The sequence below is a fragment of the Engystomops pustulosus genome, unplaced genomic scaffold (assembly GCF_040894005.1).
Source record: "Engystomops pustulosus unplaced genomic scaffold, aEngPut4.maternal MAT_SCAFFOLD_130, whole genome shotgun sequence".
In the NCBI taxonomy this organism is placed as follows: Eukaryota; Metazoa; Chordata; class Amphibia; order Anura; family Leptodactylidae; genus Engystomops; species Engystomops pustulosus.
The window spans coordinates 78,957-105,771 of NW_027285011.1; the positions used below are offsets into that span (position 1 = coordinate 78,957).

General features: G+C 52.7%; 1 protein-coding gene across 1 annotated transcript in view; it reads right to left on the bottom strand.

The window, feature by feature from the left end:
- Positions 1–26,815, bottom strand: part of NPR2 (natriuretic peptide receptor 2) — a 156,964-nt gene that overhangs the window by 68,809 nt on the left and 61,340 nt on the right. Inside the window, exons 3-9 of the mRNA XM_072131743.1 lie at positions 24,923–25,036; positions 22,781–22,916; positions 22,611–22,705; positions 15,141–15,273; positions 14,983–15,067; positions 14,607–14,727; positions 6,966–7,040 (exon numbers count right to left, since the gene is read on the bottom strand). Of these exons, the coding sequence (XP_071987844.1) occupies positions 6,966–7,040; positions 14,607–14,727; positions 14,983–15,067; positions 15,141–15,273; positions 22,611–22,705; positions 22,781–22,916; positions 24,923–25,036 (759 nt within the window). The remainder of the gene's footprint in view (positions 1–6,965; positions 7,041–14,606; positions 14,728–14,982; positions 15,068–15,140; positions 15,274–22,610; positions 22,706–22,780; positions 22,917–24,922; positions 25,037–26,815) is intronic.

The window sequence follows — 26,815 nt, forward strand, 5'->3', positions numbered from 1 at the left end:
CACCACCACTGCGCTGCAGTCACTATATCACAGCAGAACTGATCACCATCACTGCGCTGCAGTCACTATATCACAGCAGGACTGATCACCACCACTGCGCTGCAGTCACTATGTCACAGCAGGACTGATCACCATCACTGCGCTGCAGTCACTATATCACAGCAGGACTGATCACCACCACTGCGCTGCAGTCACTATATCACAGCAGGACTGATCACCATCACTGCGCTGCAGTCACTATATCACAGCAGGACTGATCACCATCACTGCGCTGCAGTCACTATATCACAGCAGGACTGATCCCCATCACTGCGCTGCAGTCACTATATCACAGCAGGACTGATCACCACCACTGCGCTGCAGTCACTATATCACAGCAGGACTGATCACCATCACTGCGCTGCAGTCACTATATCACAGCAGGACTGATCACCACCACTGCGCTGCAGTCATTATATCACAGCAGGACTGATCACCACCACTGCGCTGCAGTCACTATATCACAGCAGGACTGATCCCTATCACTGCGCTGCAGTCACTATATCACAGCAGGACTGATCACCACCACTGCGCTGCAGTCACTATGTCACAGCAGGACTGATCACCATCACTGCGCTGCAGTCACTATATCACAGCAGGACTGATCACCACCACTGCGCTGCAGTCACTATATCACAGCAGGACTGATCACCATCACTGCGCTGCAGTCACTATATCACAGCAGGACTGATCACCACCACTGCGCTGCAGTCACTATATCACAGCAGGACTGATCACCACCACTGCGCTGCAGTCACTATATCACAGCAGGACTGATCACCATCACTGCGCTGCAGTCACTATATCACAGCAGGACTGATCACCATCACTGCGCTGCAGTCACTATATCACAGCAGGACTGATCACCATCACTGCGCTGCAGTCACTATATCACAGCAGGACTGATCACCATCACTGCGCTGCAGTCACTATATCACAGCAGGACTGATCACCACCACTGCGCTGCAGTCACTATCTCACAGCAGGACTGATCACCACCACTGCGCTGCAGTCACTATATCACAGCAGGACTGATCACCATCACTGCGCTGCAGTCACTATATCACAGCAGGACTGATCACCACCACTGCGCTGCAGTCACTATGTCACAGCAGGACTGATCACCACCACTGCGCTGCAGTCACTATATCACAGCAGGACTGATCACCATCACTGCGCTGCAGTCACTATGTCACAGCAGGACTGATCACCACCACTGCGCTGCAGTCACTATATCACAGCAGGACTGATCACCACCACTGCGCTGCAGTCACTATATCACAGCAGGACTGATCACCATCACTGCGCTGCAGTCACTATATCACAGCAGGACTGATCACCATCACTGCGCTGCAGTCACTATATCACAGCAGGACTGATCACCATCACTGCGCTGCAGTCACTATATCACAGCAGGACTGATCACCATCACTGCGCTGCAGTCACTATATCACAGCAGAACTGATCACCATCACTGCGCTGCAGTCACTATATCACAGCAGGACTGATCCCCATCACTGCGCTGCAGTCACTATATCACAGCAGGACTGATCACCATCACTGCGCTGCAGTCACTATGTCACAGCAGGACTGATCACCACCACTGCGCTGCAGTCACTATATCACAGCAGGACTGATCACCACCACTGCGCTGCAGTCACTATATCACAGCAGGACTGATCACCATCACTGCGCTGCAGTCACTATATCACAGCAGGACTGATCACCATCACTGCGCTGCAGTCACTATATCACAGCAGGACTGATCACCACCACTGCGCTGCAGTCACTATATCACAGCAGGACTGATCCCCATCACTGCGCTGCAGTCACTATGTCACAGCAGGACTGATCACCATCACTGCGCTGCAGTCACTATATCACAGCAGAACTGATCACCATCACTGCGCTGCAGTCACTATATCACAGCAGGACTGATCACCACCACTGCGCTGCAGTCACTATATCACAGCAGGACTGATCACCATCACTGCGCTGCAGTCACTATATCACAGCAGGACTGATCACCATCACTGCGCTGCAGTCACTATATCACAGCAGGACTGATCACCACCACTGCGCTGCAGTCACTATATCACAGCAGGACTGATCACCATCACTGCGCTGCAGTCACTATATCACAGCAGGACTGATCACCATCACTGCGCTGCAGTCACTATATCACAGCAGGACTGATCACCATCACTGCGCTGCAGTCACTATATCACAGCAGGACTGATCACCATCACTGCGCTGCAGTCACTATATCACAGCAGGACTGATCACCACCACTGCGCTGCAGTCACTATGTCACAGCAGGACTGATCACCACCACTGCGCTGCAGTCACTATATCACAGCAGGACTGATCACCACCACTACGCTGCAGTCACTATATCACAGCAGGACTGATCACCACCACTGCGCTGCAGTCACTATATCACAGCAGGACTGATCACCACCACTGCGCTGCAGTCACTATATCACAGCAGGACTGATCACCACCACTGCGCTGCAGTCACTATATCACAGCAGGACTGATCACCACCACTGCGCTGCAGTCACTATATCACAGCAGGACTGATCACCATCACTGCGCTGCAGTCACTATATCACAGCAGGACTGATCACCACCACTGCGCTGCAGTCACTATATCACAGCAGGACTGATCACCACCACTGTGCTGCAGTCACTATATCACAGCAGGACTGATCACCACCACTGCGCTGCAGTCACTATATCACAGCAGGACTGATCACCACCACTGCGCTGCAGTCACTATATCACAGCAGGACTGATCACCATCACTGCGCTGCAGTCACTATATCACAGCAGGACTGATCACCACCACTGCGCTGCAGTCACTATGTCACAGCAGGACTGATCACCACCACTGCGCTGCAGTCACTATATCACAGCAGGACTGATCACCATCACTGCGCTGCAGTCACTATATCACAGCAGGACTAATCACCATCACTGCGCTGCAGTCACTATATCACAGCAGGACTCATCACCATCACTGCGCTGCAGTCACTATATCACAGCAGGACTGATCACCATCACTGCGCTGCAGTCACTATATCACAGCAGGACTGATCACCATCACTGCGCTGCAGTCACTATATCACAGCAGGACTGATCACCATCACTGCGCTGCAGTCACTATATCACAGCAGGACTGATCACCAGGACTGGAGTACCTCACACTAGAGAGCTGCACTCCCCTCTATTAGAGAGAGTGAGAGAGACAGAGGAGAGAGAGAGAGACAGCGGAGAGAGAGAGAGAGCAGAGAGACAGTCCTATAGACTGGAGAACCTCACACTAGAGAGCTGCACTCCCCTCTATTAGAGAGAGAGAGAGACAGAGGAGAGAGAGAGAGACAGAGGAGAGAGAGAGAGAGAGAGAGAGAGAGAGAGAGAGAGAGAGAGAGAGAAAGCAGAGAGACAGTCCTATAGACCGGAGAACCTCACACTAGAGAGCTGCACTCCCCTCTATTAGAGAGAGAGAGAGAGAGACAGAGGAGAGAGAGAGACAGAGGAGAGAGAGACAGAGGAGAGAGAGAGAGAGAGCGAGAGAGAGAGACAGCACAGAGACAGTCCTATAGACTGGAGAACCTCACACTAGAGAGCTGCACTCCCCTCTATTAGAGAGAGAGAGAGACAGAGGAGAGAGAGAGAGCAGAGAGAGGAGAGAGAGAGAGAGACAGAGGAGAGAGAGAGAGAGAGAGAGAGAGAGAGAGAGAGACAGCAGAGAGACAGTCCTATAGACCGGAGAACCTCACACTAGAGAGCTGCACTCCCCTCTATTAGAGAGAGAGAGAGAGACAGAGGAGAGAGAGAGAGAGACAGAGGAGAGAGAGACAGAGGAGAGAGAGAGACAGCAGAGAGACAGTCCTATAGACTGGAGAACCTCACACTAGAGAGCTGCACTCCCCTCTATTAGAGAGAGAGAGAGACAGAGGAGAGAGAGAGAGAGAGAGAGAGAGAGAGAGAGACAGCAGAGAGACAGTCCTATCGACCGGAGAACCTCACACTAGAGAGCTGCACTTCCCTCTATTAGAGAGAGAGAGAGACAGAGGAGAGAGAGAGAGAGAGGAGAGAGAGAGAGAGACAGAGGAGAGAGAGCGAGAGACAGAGGAGAGAGAGAGAGAGAGCAGAGAGACAGTCCTATAGACTGGAGAACCTCACACTAGAGAGCTGCACTCCCCTCTATTAGAGAGAGAGAGAGAGAGAGACAGAGGAGAGAGAGAGAGAGAGCGAGAGAGAGAGAGAGAGACAGCAGAGAGACAGAGGAGAGAGAAAGAGACAGAGGAGAGAGAGAGAGACAGAGGAGAGAGAGAGAGCGAGAGAGAGAGAGAGACAGCAGAGAGACAGTCCTATAGACTGGAGAACCTCACACTAGAGAGCTGCACTCCCCTCTATTAGAGAGAGAGAGAGACAGAGGAGAGAGAGAGAGAGAGAGAGAGAGAGAGAGAGAGAGAGAGAGACAGAGGAGAGAGAGAGAGACAGAGGAGAGAGAGAGAGAGCAGAGAGACAGTCCTATAGACTGGAGAACCTCACACTAGAGAGCTGCACTCCCCTCTATTAGAGAGAGAGAGACAGAGGAGAGAGAGAGACAGCAGAGAGACAGTCCTATAGACCGGAGAACCTCACACTAGAGAGCTGCACTTCCCTCTATTAGAGAGAGAGAGACAGAGGAGAGAGAGAGAGCGAGAGAGAGAGAGAGACAGAGGAGAGAGAGACAGAGAGACAGCAGAGAGACAGTCCTATAGACTGCAGGTGATACACGTGGAATTGGTAACCTCGTTGATCGCGGCGCTGCTATTTCCAGAAGTCACTTGCACAGTGTAGATGAATTCTTTTTTTAAAAGTATTTATTGAAAGACTACGCGTTACACTAGTGATTCAATAAATACTTTAAAAAAAAGAATTAAAAAAAGAATTCATCTACACTGTGCAAGTGACTTCTGGAAATAGCAGCGCCGCGATCAACGAGGTTACCAATTCCACGTGTATCACCTGCATTTGCCTGTCGGTCCATCTTCCTGGGAGAACGGACCATCACCTAAACCTCGTGGCTGTCAGCTCTCCAGTTTCCTGAAAGCATCGGAATACCTCCAAGAGCAAATTGCTCACCGTCACGCTCAGACTCCTCCGAACATCAGGTGAGAGTCATTGGGGCACATTTACTTACCCGGCCCATTCGCGATCCAGCGGCGCGTTCTCTGCACAGGATTCGGGTCCGGCCGGGATTTGTGAAGGTAGTTCCTCCGCCGTCCACCAGGTGGCGCTGCTGCGCTGAAAATCATCTCAACGCGCCGGAATGCACCACCTCGGACCAGGTGAAGGTAAGCGCTTCCCGGGCGACACTTTTTCGGTTTTTAAATGCGGCGGTTTTTCCGAATACGTCGGGTTTTTGCTCGGCCACGCCCCCCGATTTCCGTCACGCGCATGCCGCCGCCGATGCGCCACAATCCGATCGCGTGCGCCAAAATCCCGGGGCAATTCAGGTACAATCGGCGCAAATCGGAAATATTCGGGTAACACATCGGGAAAACGCGAATCGGGCCCTTAGTAAATGACCCCCATTATCTTTTATCTCATCACTCTTACATTAAAGAAGCACTTGAGTCTCTTTGCGCTCTTGTCTCCCCTTGATCCTCCTACCACCTCCGAGAGGAAACACTCGGACCCAGCATCTACCCGTAGTCCTATAGACTGGAGAACCTCACACTAGAGAGCTGCACTCCCCTCTATTAGAGAGAGAGAGAGAGACAGAGGAGAGAGAGAGAGAGAGAGAGAGAGAGAGAGAGAGACAGCAGAGAGACAGTCCTATAGACTGGAGAACCTCACACTAGAGAGCTGCACTCCCCTCTATTAGAGAGAGAGACAGAGGAGAGAGAGAGAGACAGCAGAGAGACAGTCCTATAGACCGGAGAACCTCACACTAGAGAGCTGCACTCCCCTCTATTAGAGAGAGAGAGACAGAGGAGAGAGAGAGAGCAGAGAGACAGTCCTATAGACCGGAGAACCTCACACTAGAGAGCTGCACTCCCCTCTATTAGAGAGAGAGAGACAGAGGAGAGAGAGACAGCAGAGAGACAGTCCTATAGACCGGAGAACCTCACACTAGAGAGCTGCACTCCCCTCTATTAGAGAGAGAGAGAGAGACAGCAGAGATACAGTCCTATAGACTGGAGAACCTCACACTAGAGAGCTGCACTCCCCTCTATTAGAGAGAGAGAGACAGAGGAGAGAGAGAGAGCAGAGAGACAGTCCTATAGACCGGAGAACCTCACACTAGAGAGCTGCGCTCCCCTCTATTAGAGAGAGAGAGACAGAGGAGAGAGAGACAGCAGAGAGACAGTCCTATAGACCGGAGAACCTCACACTAGAGAGCTGCACTCCCCTCTATTAGAGAGAGAGAGAGAGACAGCAGAGATACAGTCCTATAGACTGGAGAACCTCACACTAGAGAGCTGCACTCCCCTCTATTAGAGAGAGAGAGACAGAGGAGAGAGAGAGAGAGACAGAGGAGAGAGAGAGAGAGACAGAGGAGAGAGAGAGATAGACAGAGGAGAGAGAGAGAGAGACACAGAGGAGAGAGAGAGAGACAGACAGACAGAGGAGAGAGAGACAGACAGACAGAGGAGAGAGACAGACAGACAAAGGAGAGAGAGACAGACAGAGGAGAGGGAGACAGACAGAGGAGGGAGACAGACAGAGGAGGGAGACAGACAGAGGAGGGAGACAGACAGAGGAGAGAGAGACAGCCCTTTAGAAAGTCTCGGGGTTAGGACATGGAGACTGAAGAGTGAGATGGTCCTATAGAAGGTTAATAACGATGTGGAGTAATGGATGAGAAGAATAGTCCACGGTGAGGGGCAGATATGAGCCCCGAGGGGCAGTCAGGCAGCACTTACCTTGAAGTGTCCTGTGTTGGCAAAGATCTGATACTTTCCATGAGCGGTCATAAGTGACCCATAACTGGAGCCTCTCTAGGACAAAGAGCCCACAGTCACACACAAGACAAGGATAGTATGGCGCTTATTACTCTGCAAAACCTACCCCACCACCTACCTATAGAGTGCCCTGATGAGACCATAATATTATAGGGTGGGGGAAACCTCTCCCGGCAAGATCCAGGCAGCTGGATACATTATGGGATGGCTGGGACAGATGTGTGGCTCTGACCAGATGGCTCTGACCAGGAGAAAGGAGGGAGCTGCCAGCTTCATCTACTATGGTGACAAAACCAGCGGCACGAGGAAGCTCTAATGTTATTACCCCTTATCCTGTGATCACTCCCCATGTGCTGCATGTACTACCCCTGCCCTTCACCATGCTTGCTCCCAATGCATTGTCCTGCTCATACTGGCCCTGCCCTGTCCTTATTCCCCCTTCCCTTCCTTCCCCTACCATGCGTTTTCTTCCCCACCTTTCATTCCGCTACCCTATCCTTATTCCCCTTGCCCTTTCCTCCCCTAACCTGCACCACGCTTGCTCCCATGGCCCTGTCCTGCTCTAATTGCCCTGCCCTGTGCTACCTCTCCCTACTCTGCACTACCTCCCACATCCCTGTGCTTCTTCCCCCTGCCCTTCCTCCCACATCCCTGTGCTTCTTCCCCCAGCCCTTCTTCCCCTTGCCCTGTTACCTCCCGCAGACCTGTCATTCTTCACCCTGGCCTTCCTTCTCCTTCCCTGTTACCTCCTGCAGCCCTGTGCTTCTTTCCCATGTCCTTCCTGCCTCTGCCCTGTGCTGCTTCCCCTGCCCTTCCTCTTCCTGCCCTGTGCAACCTTCCGTAGCCCTTTGTTTCTTCCTCCCCCTTCCCTGCACCATCTCCCACAGCCCTGTGCTTCTTGCAACTTCCTCCCCTGCCCTTCCTCCCCCTGTCCAGCACTACCTCCAGCAGCCGTGTGCTTCTTCCCCTACCCTTCGATATCTCCCACAGCCATGAGCCTCTTCCCCCTGTCCTACCTCCCCCTGCCTTGCGCTACCTCCCACAGCCCTATGCTTCTTCCCCCTGCCCTTCCTACCTCTGCCCTGTGCTACCTCCCACAGCCTTGTGCTTCATCCCCTGCCCTTCCTCCCCCTGTCCAGCACTACCTCCAGCAGCCGTGTGCTTCTTCCCCTACCCTTCGATATCTCCCACAGCCATGAGCTTCTTCCCCCTGTCCTTCCTACCTCTGCCCTGTGCTACCTCCCACAGCCTTGTGCTTCATTCCCTGCCCTCCCCCCCCCCCCTGTCCAGCACTACCTCCAGCAGCCGTGTGCTTCTTCCCCTACCCTTCGATATCTCCCACAGCCCTATGCTTCTTCCCCCTGCCCTTCCTACCTCTGTCCTGTGCTACCTCCCACAGCCTTGTGCTTCATTCCCTGCCCTTCCTCCCCCTGTCCAGCACTACCTCCAGCAGCCGTGTGCTTCTTCCCCTACCCTTCGCTATCTCCCACAGCCCTATGCTTCTTCCCCCTGCCCTTCCTACCTCTGCCCTATGCTACCTCCCACAGCCTTGTGCTTCATCCCCTGCCCTTCCTCCCCCAGCTCTGCACTACCTTCAGCAGCTACGTGCTTTTTCCCCTGCCCTTCTTCCCTCTGTCCTGTGCTTCTTCCCCTGCCCTTCTTCCTTTTGCCCGGTGCTAAATCCCGCAAAAATGTGCTTCTTCCACCTGCCCTTCTTACATCTGACCTTTGCTTCTTCCCCCCATTCATCCACCTGCCCTTTGTTTCCTACCACAGCCCTGTGCTTATTTTACTGCCCTTCCTCGCCCTGCCCTTTCTTCCCCTGCCCTTTCTCCCTCTGCCCTGTGCAACCTTCTGCAGCCCTGTTAGTCTCTCCTTCCCCTTTCTTTGCCTGCCCTTTCTCCCATTGTCCTGTGTTACCTACAGCAGTCCTGTGCTTCTTTCCCTGCCCTTCCTCCCTCTGCCCTGTGCTTCTTCCCCTGCCCTGTGCTTCTTCCCCCTGCCCTTCCTCCCTCTGTCCTGTGCTTCTTCCCCTGTGCTTCCTCCTTCCACTGCCCTTCCTCCCTCTGTCCTGTGCTTCTTCCTCTATGCTTCCTCCTTCTGCCCTGTTCTACTTCCAGCAGCCCAGTGCTTTCTTCCACTGCCCTTCCTCCCTCTGTCCTGTGCTTTCTTCCACTGCCCTTCCTCCCTCTGCTCTGTGCTTTCTTCCACTGCCCTTCCTCCCTCTGCCCTGTAGTCACGGGAGTCCCTGCAATCCATGCCTCATATCGCAGGCACACCCGTAGCCCTCTCTGTGGCGACGCTGCCCCGGTCCGCACCTCTCCATGCTCCAGCACCCATCCCAGATAGGCCACGCTCCCTAGGGCATGCGTGCGCCAGCACTCAGAAATTTAAAGGGCCAGCTTAACCCTGATTTGTGCTGGCCACTCCCGAGTTCTATTTATCCCCTCACTCCTCGCTGGATCTTCAAGCCATTCCCGTTGAAGTGAAAGGCCCACTAAGTTCCTGCGTTCCTGTACCTGCTTCAGTGTTTCTGTATTCCGTTCCTGTTCCGTGTTGCTAGGTGCCAGTAAGATTCCGATTCCAGGTGTCAGCTAGTGCCGAGGGACCACTGAACCTGAACCCTGACAGTAAGGTCCGGCCATGGATCCCGCCAAGCTGTCACATCCGGTACTGGCTGATCTTTCCAGCACCCAGCAGTCATAAAAGGTTGCGCCTCAAGGAGAACTGCTTGGTCAAGTTACCACTGCTCTACAACAGCTACTTATCTCCAAGCACCAGCATCAGGCTGGCGACTTCTTCGGTCACTCCAGCTAGTCTTCCGGCAGCAGAACCAAGGCTCAGACTTTCGAGGCCCGACAAGTATGATGGGCTTCATTACACAGTGCTTGCTGCACATAGAACTGATGCCATCCCAGTTTGTCACCGAACGCTCCAAGGTTGCAATCATCTGCAGCCTCCTTTCCGGGAAAGCCCTGGCCTATGGGACAGAAATGTTCCATTCACAGCTACCCATACTACCTTTCTGGCTGAATTGCGCTCTGTGTTTGAGGAACCCGCTCGAGTGAAACGGCGCTGCTGAACTCGTCTATGGGCTCTTCCAAGCTCTCCTGGAATGGCGCGGCCTTGTCAGCAACTATCAAGAAAGGACTGTCTTCCCAGGTCAAGGACGCATTGGCCGCTCATGACTTGCCTGCTATTCTGAGTTGTCTCATCACCCTGGCCACCCGGATAGACATGCGGTTCATGGAGCGTGCTGAAGAGTTGCGTCATGAGCAACCGCAAGTCCAGCTTCCACGTATGCCTCGTTTAGCTCCGGTTTTACAAAGGCCGATCCAGCCTCCAGCTGCACAGTCTGCAGTAGAACCTATGCAAGTCGACAGAATCCGACTCACAGCCAAGGAACGCTACAGACGTTGTTAGGAAAACCTCTGCTTGTATTGTGCTAGTCCCAAGCACTTCATCGGGGCTTGTCCAGTCCGTCCCAAACATCCACAAAACTCCAGCCCCTAGGGCTTCTGGGAAAAGCCTCCATAGGTGCGAATACAGCTTCTCAATGCCTGACTGTTTCAGCGCTCCTCAGTGTTAGTACTGGCACTCCTGTGCAAATCTCTGCCTTCTTGGACTCTGGTTCTGCGGGGAACTTTCTGGATGCCAATCTGGTCTCCCAGCATCACGTTCCTCTCAAGCAACTTCTAGTAATTGCCTTGGTCAGCAGTCAGCTTCTCTCTGATCTGGTCCAGTACTGCACTGAACCCGTCAGTCTTCAAGTGGGAGTTCTTCACAAAGAAAAACTGTCATTCTACATGCCGCAACAAGCCACTTCACCTGTCCTCCTGGGTCTCCCATGGCTGCAAAGTCATGCTCCGGTCCTCAACTGGAAGACGGGTGAGATCCTGCGTTGGTGTCTAGATTGCCACTCACGCTGCCTGGTGACACCTCTACCTGTCCTATCTTCCAATTCTCTGGAGGGTTTACCAGCTTGCTACTTTGCAGATGTTTTTTCCAAAAAACAATCAGAGACTTTGCCACTGCACCGTCCCTACGATTGCCCTGTGGATTTCCTGCCAGGTGCCTCTCCTCCTAGGAGGAGCTCCACATTCTGTTCCAGAGACGGCTGCTATGTCCGAGTTCATTAAGGAGAACTTGCAGAGAGGTCTCATATGAAAATTCTCCTCTCCTGCTGGTGCAGGATTCTTCTTTGTGACCAAGAAGGACGGTTCCTTGCTTCCCTCCATTGACTATCACAGGCTGAACAAGGTCACGGTTAAAAAACGCTACCCCCTTGCCGTTGATTACAGAACTCTTTGATCAGCTGCACGGTTCTAGGGTGTTCTCCAAGCTGGACCTCCATGGTGCTTATAACCTCATCCGGACCCGCAAGGAAGATGAGTGGAAGATGGCGTTTAACACCTGTGATGGCCACTTTGAATATCTTGTGATGCCATTTAGTCTATGTAATGCTCCTGTCTGTCTTCCAGGAGTTTGTGAATGACATTTTCAGGGATCTGCTGTACTCCTGTGCTGTGGTTTACCTTGATGATATCTTTGTCTGCTCTCCAGACCTCGAGACACATCAGTCACACGTACAGTCTCTACGCTAAGCTACAGTTTCACCAACGCAGCCTCCCATTCCTCGGCTATATAATTTCCGACAGAGGACACACGCAGCCTCCCATTCCTCGTCTGTATAATTTCCGACAGAGGCCACACGCAGCCTCCCATTCCTCGGCTATATAATTTCCGACAGAGGCCACACGCAGCCTCCCATTCCTTGGCTATATAATTTCCGACAGAGACCACACGCAGCCTCCCATTCCTCGGCTATATGATTTCCGACAGAGACCACACGCAGCCTCCCATTCCTCGGCTATATAATTTCCGACAGAGACCACACGCAGCCTCCCATTCCTCGGCTATATAATTTCCGCCAGAGGCCACACGCAGCCTCCCATTCCTTGGCTATATAATTTCCGCCAGAGGCCACACGCAGCCTCCCATTCCTTGGCTATATAATTTCCGACAGAGGCCACACGCAGCCTCCCATTCCTTGGCTATATAATTTCCGACAGAGACCACACGCAGCCTCCCATTCCTCGGCTATATGATTTCCAACAGAGACCACACGCAGCCTCCCATTCCTCGGCTATATAATTTCCGACAGAGACCACACGCAGCCTCCCATTCCTCGGCTATATAATTTCCGCCAGAGACCACACGCAGCCTCCCATTCCTCGGCTATATAATTTCCGCCAGAGACCACACGCAGCCTCCCATTCCTCGGCTATATAATTTCCGCCAGAGACCACACGCAGCCTCCCATTCCTCGGCTATATAATTTCCGACAGAGGCCACACGCAGCCTCCCATTCCTCGGCTATATAATTTCCGACAGAGGCCACACGCAGCCTCCCATTTCTCGGCTATATAATTTACGACAGAGACCACACCCAGCCTCCCATTCCTCGGCTATATAATTTCCGACAGAGACCACACGCAGCCTCCCATTCCTCGGCTATATAATTTCCGACAGAGGCCACACGCAGCCTCCCATTCCTCGGCTATATAATTTCCGCCAGAGGCCACACTCAGCCTCCCATTCCTCGGCTATATAATTTCCGCCAGAGGCCACACGCAGCCTCCCATTCCTCGGCTATATAATTTCCGCCAGAGGCCACACGCAGCCTCCCATTCCTCGGCTATATAATTTCCGACAGAGGCCACACGCAGCCTCCCATTCCTCGGCTATATAATTTCCGACAGAGGCCACACGCAGCCTCCCATTCCTCGGCTATATAATTTACGACAGAGACCACACCCAGCCTCCCATTCCTCGGCTATATAATTTACGACAGAGACCACACCCAGCCTCCCATTCCTCGGCTATATAATTTCCGACAGAGGCCACACGCAGCCTCCCATTCCTCGGCTATATAATTTACGACAGAGACCACACCCAGCCTCCCATTCCTCGGCTATATAATTTACGACAGAGACCACACCCAGCCTCCCATTCCTCGGCTATATAATTTCCGACAGAGACCACACGCAGCCTCCCATTCCTTGGCTATATGATTTCCGACAGAGACCACACGCAGCCTCCCATTCCTTGGCTATATAATTTCCGACAGAGGCCACACGCAGCCTCCCATTCCTCGGCTATATAATTTCCGACAGAGACCACCAAATAGATCCTGATAAGCTGTCTGCAGGTCTACAGTGGCCTCGCCCAGAAGGTCTACGAGCCACACAGAGGTTCCTGGGTTTTGCGAACTATTATCGGCAGTTAATTCTGCATTTTTCCACTCTGGTCTCTCCCATCGTGGCACTTACCAAGAAAGCTGCCAATCCTCATACCTGGCCCCCTGCGGTTGAGGAGGCATTCTCCAGGTTGAAGTCTGCTTTTGCCTCGGCCCCTGTTCTCACTAGGCCTGACACAGAGAAACCCTTTCATCTTGAGGTGGATGCATCCTCAGTTGGAGCTGGAGCTGTGCTCACCCAGAAAGGGCCCAAGGGCCGAACTCTCACATGCGGCTTCTTTTCTAGGACCTTTTTCGTCAGCGGAGAGAAATTATTCGGTGACAGAGAACTATTAGCCATCAAACTTACTCTGGAGGAATGGTGGCATCTACTGGAGGGAGCTCTCCATCCTGTGTGTGTACACAGACCACAAGAACCTTCTGTACCTCCAGACAGCCCAGCACCTGAATCCCAGGCAAACCCGCTGGTCCTTGCTTTTCTCACGCTTTAACCTGTTGTCCTGCGGACAAGAATATCAAGGCTGATCCCGTTGCTTCGGATGTTGTTAAAGAGCCGGCGCCTTGGCATATCATCTCGCCTAAACAAATTGCTGTTGCGGCTCCAGGGGGCGGCCTTTCAAGGTAGCGAAAGGAGGTATTGTTTTCCATTTAACACCTTGGAAAACTTATTTACATTCTTCCCAGAATTCCCTAGTGGAGCATCTATGGCTTTAAGTCTCCACACGCCTTTAAGGTGGCCTTAATTGGCAAGGTCTCCTTAAGGAGAACACCTACTGTCTGACCACTGTCAAGAAGCGGCGGACCCCTCCTATCTTCTCTCCAGGTGACACGAGTGGTTATCTTCTAAATATGTACGGCTGAAGATACTAAGCTACAAGCTTGGCCCCTGCTTCAACCGCATCAACCCTGTGGCCTACAAGCTCCACCTTTCTCCATCGAAGTGCATCCCGAACCCCTTCCATGTCTCCCTCCTGAAGCCAGTCGTCTTGAACCGCTTCTCTCAGAAATCTCCTGCTTCAGTGGTCCACTATGAGACTGTCACCTCCTAATGACCCTCAACCTTGGCTGCCACCGCGGGCTAGCCCTTTGGAACGACCTGTTAGATTTGGGTCCCAGGTGTGGGCTAGTACCATCTCCCTGGGCCTGAACCCTGACACCTGTGATTCTTGCCCTGCCCTTGCTCCCCCTTTCCGCCCGCAGCCCTTTGCTTCTTCCCCTGCCCTTCCTCGTCTGACCTGCTCTTAGGGGGGAATGTTCTCTATATGGGAAACAGCTCTATGGAACAGTTGCAGCCGGAACACAGAGTTATGGTGGGGTCACAACAAATACACAAGTTTCCTCACTAGTGATAGGGTCAGGCGGCTCCCGGCACATTTGTGATATTTCTCCGAATTGCCAAACTGCAGCTCCTCCCATCGGATCCTCCACAGCATGCTCGCCAACTCCTTCTCCAACATCAGCTTCCTGCGGACAGACATCAGACATAAATCAACCTGTCCCCATCACTGCACAACCCTACAACTATATGGGACCCCAAAAATATAAAGGAAAACCCCAAATTACATCCCTGACCCCTTTCACAGCATAAACGCTCTTTCTACCTGGTGACTCCTCCTACTTCAAGGTATAATCCCGCCTCCTAGAACATATGGCTTCATAGGGCCGCTACACAGTGACTGCTGAACATTGTGCTCAATGACACTGACCTGCAGGACTTACCTCATAATGAGGATACTAGCCATCCCGAACATCAGCAGGGTGAGCCCGGCCCCGAGAGCCACCATGGCGAGTGTGGAGAGCGGAGCTGAGGAGGAGAGGAGGGTCACAAGGGGAGGAATGACAGCCGGGGGGAAATCCTCAGACATGGGGTCACTTACTTTTCACACACGAAGGGTCATCGGTATCAAATACACAGATGGGGCTGTCCGAGGGGGGGGAGCCCTTCAGCCACAGGATTGGGGTCCCTGTCCAGTTGATTTGCTTACTAATTCCATCATAATGGCCGACAACCTAAAAGAATGAGGATAAGAAACATTGAGGTTAGTGGTGTATAGGACAGAGAGGACTGTGACCGGGACTGACCGCTGCTCTATATGATAGGACAGAGAGGACTGTGACCGGGACTGACCGCTGCTCTACATGATAGGACTGTGACCGGGACTGACTGCTGCTCTACATGATAGGACTGTGACCAGGACTGAGCGCTGCTCTATATGATAGGACAGAGAGGACTGTGACCGGGACAGACCGCTGCTCTATATGATAGGACAGAGAGGACTGTGACCGGGACTGACCACTGCTCTACATGATAGCACTGTGACCGGGACTGACCGCTGCTCTATATGATAGGACAGAGAGGACTGTGACCGGGACTGACCGCTGCTCTACATGATAGGACACAGAGGACTGTGACCGGGACTGACCGCTGCTCTATATGATAGGACAGAGAGGACTGTGACCGGGACTGACCGCTGCTCTATATGATAGGACAGAGAGGACTGTGACCGGGACTGACCGCTGCTCTACATGATAGGACTGTGACCGGGACTGAGCGCTGCTCTATATGATAGGACAGAGAGGACTGTGACCAGGACTGACCGCTGCTCTATATGATAGGACAGAGAGGACTGTGACCAGGACTGACCGCTGCTCTATATGATAGGACAGAGAGGACTGTGACCGGGACTGACCGCTGCTCTATATGATAGGACGGTGACCAGGACTGAGCACTGCTCTATATGATAGGACAGAGAGGACTGTGACCGGGACTGACCGCTGCTCTATATGATAGGACAGAGAGGACTGTGACCAGGACTGACCGCTGCTCTATATGATAGGACAGAGAGGACTGTGACCGGGACTGACCGCTGCTCTATATGATAGGACAGAGAGGACTGTGACCAGGGCTGACCACTGCTCTATATGATAGGACAGAGAGGACTGTGACCGGGACTGACCGCTGCTCTATATGATAGGACGGTGACCAGGACTGAGCGCTGCTCTATATGATAGGACAGAGAGGACTGTGACCAGGACTGACCGCTGCTCTACATGATAGGACTGTGACCGGGACTGACCGCTGCTCTATATGATAGGACAGAGAGGACTGTGACCGGGACTGACCACTGCTCTATATGATAGGACAGAGAGGACTGTGACCGGGACTGACCGCTGCTCTATATGATAGGACAGAGAGGACTGTGACCAGGACTGACCGCTGCTCTATATGATAGGACAGAGAGGACTGTGACCGGGACTGACCGCTGCTCTATATGATAGGACAGAGAGGACTGTGACCAGGACTGACCGCTGCTCTATATGATAGGACAGAGAGGACTGTGACCGGGACTGACCACTGCTCTATATGATAGGACAGAGAGGACTGTGACCGGGACAGACCGCTGCTCTATATGATAGGACAGAGAGGACTGTGACCAGGACTGACCACTGCTCTATATGATAGGACAGAGAGGACTGTGACCGGGACTGACCGCTGCTCTATATGATAGGACAGAGAGGACTGTGACCGGGACTGACCGCTGCTCTATATGATAGGACAGAGAGGACTGTGACCAGGACTGACCGCTGCTCTATATGATAGGACTGTGACTGGGACTGACCGCTGTTCTATATGATAGGACAGAGAGGACTGTGACCAGGACTGACCGCTGCTCTATATGATAGGACAGAGAGGACTGTGACCGGGACTGACCGCTGCTCTATATGATAGGACTGTGACCGGGACTGACCGCTGCTCTATATGATAGGACTGTGACCGGGACTGAGCGCTGCTCTATATGATAGGACTGTGACCGGGACTGACCGCTGCTCTACATGATAGGACTGTGACCGGGACTGACCGCTGCTCTATATGATAGGACAGAGAGGACTGTGACCGGGACTGAGCGCTGCTCTATATGATAGGACAGAGAGGACTGTGACCGGGACTGACCGCTGCTCTATATGATAGGACAGAGAGGACTGTGACCAGGACTGACCGCTGCTCTATATGATAGGACTGTGACCGGGACTGAGCGCTGCTCTATATGATAGGACAGAGAGGACTGTGACCGGGACTGAGCGCTGCTCTATATGATAGGACAGAGAGGACTGTGACCGGGACTGACCGCTGCTCTATATGATAGGACAGAGAGGACTGTGACCAGGACTGACCGCTGCTCTATATGATAGGACAGAGAGGACTGTGACCGGGACTGACCGCTGCTCTATATGATAGGACAGAGAGGACTGTGACCAGGACTGACCGCTGCTCTATATGATAGGACTGTGACCGGGACTGACCGCTGCTCTATATGATAGGACAGAGAGGACTGTGACCAGGACTGACCGCTGCTCTATATGATAGGACTGTGACCGGGACTGACCGCTGCTCTATATGATAGGACAGAGAGGACTGTGACCGGGACTGACCGCTGCTCTAAATGAAAGGACAGAGAGGACTGTGACCAGGACTGACCGCTGCTCTATTTGATAGGACAGAGAGGACTGTGACCGGGACTGACCGCTGCTCTATATGATAGGACTGTGACCGGGACTGACCGCTGCTCTATATGATAGGACAGAGAGGACTGTGACCGGGACTGACCGCTGCTCTATATGATAGGACAGAGAGGACTGTGACCGGGACTGAGCGCTGCTCTATATGATAGGACAGAGAGGACTGTGACCGGGACTGACCGCTGCTCTATATGATAGGACAGAGAGGACTGTGACCAGGACTGACCGCTGCTCTATATGATAGGACTGTGACCGGGACTGACCGCTGCTCTATATGATAGGACTGTGACCGGGACTGGGCGCTGCTCTATATGATAGGACAGAGAGGACTGTGACCGGGACTGACCGCTGCTCTATATGATAGGACAGAGAGGACTGTGACCGGGACTGACCGCTGCTCTATATGATAGGACTGTGACCGGGACTGACCGCTGCTCTATATGATAGGACAGAGAGGACTGTGACCAGGACTGACCGCTGCTCTACATGATAGGACACAGAAGACTGTGACCGGGACTGACCGCTGCTCTATATGATAGGACTGTGACCGGGACTGACCGCTGCTCTACATGATAGGACTGTGACCGGCACTGACCGCTGCTCTACATGATAGGACAGAGAGGACTGTGACCAGGACTGACCGCTGCTCTACATGATAGGACTGTGACCGGGACTGACCGCTGCTCTACATGATAGGACTGTGACCGGGACTGACCGCTGCTCTACATGATAGGACAGAGAGGACTGTGACCGGGACTGACCGCTGCTCTACATGATAGGACTGTGACCGGGACTGAGACTGACCGCTGCTCTATATGATAGGACAGAGTGGACTGTGACCGGGACTGACCGCTGCTCTATATGATAGGACAGAGTGGACTGTGACCGGGACTGACCGCTGCTCTAAATGAAAGGACAGAGAGGACTGTGACCAGGACTGACCGCTGCTCTATATGATCGGACAGAGAGGACTGTGACCGGGACTGACCGCTGCTCTATATGATAGGACAGAGAGGACTGTGACCGGGACTGACCGCTGCTCTATATGATAGGACTGTGACCGGGACTGACGGCTGCTCTATATGATAGGACAGAGAGGACTGTGACCGGGACTGACGGCTGCTCTATATGATAGGACAGAGAGGACTGTGACCGGGACTGACCGCTGCTCTATATGATAGGACAGAGAGGACTGTGACCAGGACTGACCGCTGCTCTATATGATAGGATAGAGAGGACTGTGACCAGGACTGACCGCTGCTCTATATGATAGGACAGAGAGGACTGTGACCGGGACTGAGCGCTGCTCTATATGATAGGACAGAGAGGACTGTGACCGGGACTGACCGTTGCTCTATATGATAGGATAGAGAGGACTGTGACCAGGACTGACCGCTGCTCTATATGATAGGACAGAGAGGACTGTGACCGGGACTGACCACTGCTCTATATGATAGGACAGAGAGGACTGTGACCAGGGCTGACCACTGCTCTATATGATAGGACAGAGAGGACTGTGACCGGGACTGACCACTGCTCTATATGATAGGACAGAGAGGACTGTGACCAGGACTGACCGCTGCTCTATATGATAGGACAGAGAGGACTGTGACCGGGACTGACCACTGCTCTATATGATAGGACAGAGAGGATTGTGACCAGGGCTGACCACTGCTCTATATGATAGGACAGAGAGGACTGTGACCGGGACTGAGCGCTGCTCTATATGATAGGACAGAGAGGACTGTGACCGGGACTGAGCGCTGCTCTATATGATAGGACAGAGAGGACTGTGACCGGGACTGACCGCTGCTCTATATGATAGGACAGAGAGGACTGTGACCGGGACTGACCGCTGCTCTATATGATAGGACAGAGAGGACTGTGACTGGGACTGACCGCTGCTCTATATGATAGGACAGAGAGGACTGTGACCAGGACTGACCGCTGCTCTATATGATAGGACAGAGAGGACTGTCACCAGGACTGACCGCTGCACTATATGATAGGACAGAGAGGACTGTGACCGGGACTGACCGCTGCTCTATATGATAGGACAGAGAGGACTGTGACCGGGACTGACCGCTGCTCTATATGATAGGACTGTGACCGGGACTGACCCCTGCTCTATATGATAGGACTGTGACCAGGACTGACCGCTGCTCTATATGATAGGACAGAGAGGACTGTGACCAGGACTGACCGCTGCTCTATATGATAGGACAGAGAGGACTGTGACCGGGACTGACCGCTGCTCTATATGATAGGACTGTGACCGGGACTGAGCGCTGCTCTATATGATAGGATAGAGAGGACTGTGACCGGGACTGAGCGCTGCTCTATATGATAGGACAGAGAGGACTGTGACCAGGACTGACCACTGCTCTACATGATAGCACTGTGACCGGGACTGACCGCTGCTCTATATGATAGGACAGAGAGGACTGTGACTGGGACTGACCGCTGCTCTATATGATAGGATAGAGAGGACTGTGACCAGGACTGACCGCTGCTCTATATGATAGGACAGAGAGGACTGTGACTGGGACTGACCGCTGCTCTATATGATAGGACAGAGAGGACTGTGACCGGGACTGACCGCTGCTCTATATGATAGGACAGAGAGGACTGTGACCAGGACTGACCGCTGCTCTATATGATAGGACAGAGAGGACTGTGACCAGGACTGACCGCTGCTCTATATGATAGGACAGAGAGGACTGTGACCAGGACTGACAGCTGCTCTATATGATAGGACAGAGAGGACTGTGACCGGGACTGACCGCTGCTCTATATGATAGGACAGAGAGGACTGTGACCGGGACTGACCGCTGCTCTATATGATAGGACAGAGAGGACTGTGACCGGGACTGACCGCTGCTCTATATGATAGGACAGAGAGGACTGTGACCGGGACTGAGCGCTGCTCTATATGATAGGACTGTGACCGGGACTGACCGCTGCTCTATATGATAGGACAGAGTGGACTGTGACCGGGACTGACCGCTGCTCTATATGATAGGACAGAGAGGACTGTGACCAGGACTGACCACTGCTCTATATGATAGGACTGTGACCGGGACTGAGCGCTGCTCTATATGATAGGACAGAGAGGACTGTGACCAGGACTGACCGCTGCTCTACATGATAGGACTGTGACCGGGACTGAGCGCTGCTCTATATGATGACTGTGACCGGGACTGAGCGCTGCTCTATATGATAGGACAGAGAGGACTGTGACCGGGACTGACCGCTGCTCTATATGATAGGACAGAGAGGACTGTGACCGGGACTGACCGCTGCTCTATATGATAGGACAGAGAGGACTGTGACCGGGACTGACCGCTGCTCTATATGATAGGACAGAGAGGACTGTGACCGGGACTGACCGCTGCTCTATATGATAGGACAGAGAGGACTGTGACCGGGACTGACCGCTGCTCTATATGATCGGACAGAGAGGACTGTGACCGGGACTGACCGCTGCTCTATATGATAGGACAGAGAGGACTGTGACCGGGACTGACCGCTGCTCTATATGATAGGACAGAGAGGACTGTGACCAGGACTGACCGCTGCTCTATATGATAGGACAGAGAGGACTGTGACCAGGACTGAGCACTGCTCTATATGATAGGACAGAGTGGACTGTGACCGGGACTGACCGCTGCTCTATATGAAAGGACAGAGAGGACTGTGACCAGGACTGACCGCTGCTCTATATGATCGGACAGAGAGGACTGTGACCGGGACTGACCGCTGCTCTATATGATAGGACAGAGAGGACTGTGACCGGGACTGACCGCTGCTCTATATGATAGGACAGAGAGGACTGTGACCGGGACTGACCGCTGCTCTATATGATAGGACAGAGAGGACTGTGACCAGGACTGACCGCTGCTCTATATGATAGGACAGAGAGGACTGTGACCAGGACTGACCGCTGCTCTATATGATAGGACAGAGAGGACTGTGACCGGGACTGACCGCTGCTCTATATGATAGGACTGTGACCGGGACTGAGCGCTGCTCTATATGATAGGATAGAGAGGACTGTGACCGGGACTGACCGCTGCTCTATATGATAGGACAGAGAGGACTGTGACCAGGACTGACCGCTGCTCTATATGATAGGACAGAGAGGACTGTGACCGGGACTGACCGCTGCTCTATATGATAGGACAGAGAGGACTGTGACCGGGACTGAGCGCTGCTCTATATGATAGGACAGAGAGGAATGTGACCGGGACTGAGCGCTGCTCTATATGATAGGACAGAGGGGACTGTGACCAGGACTGACCGCTGCTCTATATGATAGGACAGAGAGGACTGTGACCAGGACTGACCGCTGCTCTATATGATAGGACAGAGAGGACTGTGACCGGGACTGACCGCTGCTCTATATGATAGGGCAGAGAGGACTGTGACCGGGACTGACCGCTGCTCTATATGATAGGACAGAGAGGACTGTGACCGGGACTGAGCGCTGCTCTATATGATAGGACAGAGAGGACTGTGACCGGGACTGAGCGCTGCTCTATATGATAGGACAGAGAGGACTGTGACCGGGACTGACGGCTGCTCTATATGATAGGACAGAGAGGACTGTGACCAGGACTGAGCGCTGCTCTATATGATAGGACAGAGAGGACTGTGACCGGGACTGACCGCTGCTCTATATGATAGGACAGAGAGGACTGTGACCGGGACTGACCGCTGTTCTATATGATAGGACTGTGACCGGGACTGACCGCTTTTCTATATGATAGGACTGTGACCGGGACTGAGCGCTGCTCTATATGATAGGATATGATTCCTCCGGATCTCACCTGGAAGAGGCCGCTCTCATGTTCCGCCATTGTCCATAGGTCAAAGTCTGTGTTGCGGTCGTTGCTTTTGTCCATGCTGACCGTGCCGGTGATACCTGGGAGATAGAAGATTCAGCAGAGAAGGAGAACTCCCATCATCCGCACCACAGCCGATAATCCCCCCCCCTCACCGTGCATGCTGCGCTCCTGGATCTTCTGCACAATGCGGATTCCATCCTTTGGGGACCCCCCGTCCTGTAGCGTCTCATTCAGAGCATGAGCATAGAGCAGCACCCCGTCATAGAAGCATCCGGCAATGAGGTTCATCTGCCGAGAGACAAAGCCTGAGGAAGGGCTCCCCCCTGTAATATACACAGCGAGGCCGGGGCTCCCCCCTGTAATATACACAGCGAGGCCAGGGCTCCCCTCTGTAATATACACAGCGAGGCCGGGGCTCCCCCCTGTAATATACACAGCGAGGCCGGGGCTCCCCCCTGTAATATACACAGCGAGGCCAGGGCTCCCCCCTGTAATATACACAGCGAGGCCGGGGCTCCCCCCTGTAATATACACAGCGAGGCCGGGCCTCCCCCCTGTAATATACACAGCGAGGCCGGGGCTCCCCCCTGTAATATACACAGCGAGGCCGGGGCTCCCCCCTGTAATATATACAGCGAGGCCGGGGCTCCCCCCTGTAATATACACAGCGAGGCCGGGGCTCCCCCCTGTAATATACACAGCGAGGCCGGGGCTCCCCCCTGTAATATACACAGCGAGGCCGGGGCTCCCCCCTGTAATATACACAGCGAGGCCAGGGCTCCCCCCTGTAATATACACAGCGAGGCCGGGGCTCCCCCCTGTAATATACACAGCGAGGCCGGGCCTCCCCCCTGTAATATACACAGCGAGGCCGGGGCTCCCCCCTGTAATATACACAGCGAGGCCGGGGCTCCCCCCTGTAATATACACAGCGAGGCCGGGGCTCCCCCCTGTAATATACACAGCGAGGCCGGGGCTCCCCCCTGTAATATACACAGCGAGGCCGGGGCTCCCCCCTGTAATATACACAGCGAGGCCGGGGCTCCCCCCTGTAATATACACAGCGAGGCCGGGGCTCCCCCCTGTAATATACACAGCGAGGCCGGGGCTCCCCCCTGTAATATACACAGCGAGGCCGGGGCTCCCCCCTGTAATATACACAGCGAGGCCGGGGTTTTGTACAGTGTGTATATATGTTGTGTGCAGTGTGTATATATGTTGTGTACAGTGTGTATATATGTTGTGTACAGTGCGTGCATATGTTGTGTACATTGCGTATATATGAGGTGTACAGTGTGTATATATGTTGTGCAGTGTGTATATATGTTGTGTAGTATGTATATATGTTGTGTGCAGTGTGTATATATGTTGTGTACAGTGTGTATATATGTTGTGTAGAGTGTGTATATGTATATTGTGCACAGTGTGTATATATGTTTTGCACAGTGCGTATATATGTTGTGTAGAGTGTGTATATGTATATTGTGTAGAGTGTGTATATGTATATTGTGTAGAGTGTGTATATATGTTGTGTACAGTGTGTATATATGTTGTGTACAGTGTGTATATATGTTGTGTAGTATGTATATATGTTGTGTACAGTGTGTATATATGTTGTGTACAGTGTGTATATATGTTGTGTACAGTGCGTACATATGTTGTGTACATTGCGTACATATGTTGTGTACATTGCGTACATATGTTGTGTACATTGCGTATATATGAGGTGTACAGTGTGTATATATGTTGTGCAGTGTGTATATATGTTGTGTAGTATGTATATATGTTGTGTGCAGTGTGTATATATGTTGTGTACAGTGTGTATATATGTTGTGTGCAGTGTGTATATATGTTGTGTACATTGCTTATATATGTTGTGTGCAGTGTGTATGTATCTTGTAAGATTCTTTGGGAATTTGCATAATTGTCTTGATTGCATTTAACACATTCTAGAGGGGCCGCCGAATGGTAAAACAGATTGTTCTGGTGTTTACTTTACACTGTCGTCCAGTGGGTGGTGAGAATGAGGCCCCTCCCCTCCTGAAATTTTAATGCTACCACATGAATTCACAGAGGCTCCACCCCCCAGGGGCCTTCTGAAAGCCAGAGCCAACCCTGCTGAGGGCCCCATGTCCTGGGGATGTGTGCACTCCCATGCTCTCCTTTCCTACCACGGGTTAACCCCTTGGATCCCGATGGGAGGTTGTTTTTCCCAGTGCTTACCAATCTTTGTATTTTCCATTCTCTGTCTTGAGTTTATATGGATATTAGGTGGGAGGGCGTCAGGAACTTACCAGAGAATAGTTTAACTCCACTTTAAACTCTTCCCTACATCGCCGGATCAGGTTGGTCTGGAAGGAACGATATTCTTGGTTCTGGGGCTCATGGTAGGAGATAATCAGGACAGTCTATAAAACAAGGAAGAGACATTAGCAGAAGGAGAGTGAACAACGAGGGGGAGGAAGAGCAGAGATGTGACACAGAGGAAGAGAGAGGAAGGGCAGAGATGTGACATAGAGGAAGAGAGAGGAAGGGCAGAGATGTGACACAGAGGAAGGGAGAGGAAGGGCAGAGATGTGACACAGAGGAAGGGAGAGGAAGGGCAGAGATGTGACACAGAGGAAGGGAGAGGAAGGGCAGAGATGTGACACAGAGGAAGGGAGAGGAAGGGCAGAGATGTGACACAGAGGAAGAGAGAGGAAGGGCAGAGATGTGACACAGAGGAAGGGAGAGGAAGGGCAGAGATGTGACACAGAGGAAGGGAGAGGAAGGGCAGAGATGTGACACAGAGGAAGGGAGAGGAAGAGCAGAGATGTGACACAGAGGAAGGGAGAGGAAGGGCAGAGATGTGACACCGAGGGAAGGGAGAGGAAGGGCAGAGATGTGACACCGAGGGAAGGGAGAGGAAGGGCAGAGATGTGACACAGAGGAAGAGAGAGGAAGGGCAGAGATGTGACACAGAGGAAGGGAGAGGAAGGGCAGAGATGTGACACAGAGGAAGGGAGAGGATGGGCAGAGATGTGACACAGAGGAAGGGAGAGGAAGGGCAGAGATGTGACACAGAGGAAGGGAGAGGAAGGGCAGATATGTGACACAGAGGAAGGGAGAGGAAGAGCAGAGATGTGACACAGAGGAAGGGAGAGGAAGAGCAGAGATATGACACAGAGGGAGGGAGAGGAAGGGCAGAGATGTGACACAGAGGAAGGGAGAGGAAGGGCAGAGATGTGACACCGAGGGAAGGGAGAGGAAGGGCAGAGATGTGACACCGAGGGAAGGGAGAGGAAGGGCAGAGATGTGACACCGAGGGAAGGGAGAGGAAGGGCAGAGATGTGACACCGAGGGAAGGGAGAGGAAGGGCAGAGATGTGACACAGAGGAAGGAACAGTATGGTTAGGGATGTGACATTAAAAGAGGGACACGGTGGGAGGAAATGTGACACCACAGGCGGGACAAGAAGGGCAAAGATGTTAAACCAAAGAATAGGTAGGAAGGGAGGACGGACAGAAAAGCTGCACATTTGACACAGAAGAAGGGACAGGAAGACAGGGATGTGATACTAATGAAGGACATGGTGGGTGGAGATGTAAAACCCAGGGAGTGACAAAAAGGGCAGGATGTGACAATGAGGAAGGAAAAGGGTGGGCTGGGATGTGACACCACGGAGGAGACAGTATGGGCTGGGATGTGACACTGAGGAAAGGGCAGTAAGGCTGTGGATGTGACAAAGAGGATGGGACAGGAAGATGGGGATGTGAGACTGAGTAAGGGACAGGAATGGTGGGGATGCGACACTGGGGTTTTGACACCAAGGAAGAGACTTGAATTTCTCCCAACCGTCCCTGTTTCAGCAGGACAGTCATGGTGTTTAAGTGCTCTCCCGTCGTCCCAGTTGGTAGGGAGAATGTCCTGTGCTGTCCTACAATGACTCGCTTCTTGGTCTCTGCCCCCACACACTAGATGTGCAGAGCCAAGACCAGAAGGCAGTACCTGCTGCCTCCTCTCTATCATCTTGCCATCGTTCCTCCACAGTTCCTCCACAGGAGGAAGCAGGACTGCAGCGAATCATGGCAAGGTGAGTAAGGTTTTTTTTCTTTAATAACCTGGAGGGGAGAGGCCAGTGTCGGATTACGTGTCCCATGGATTTGATTCACACAACTAGGGACCCCCCACGTCCAAAAGAACATGTT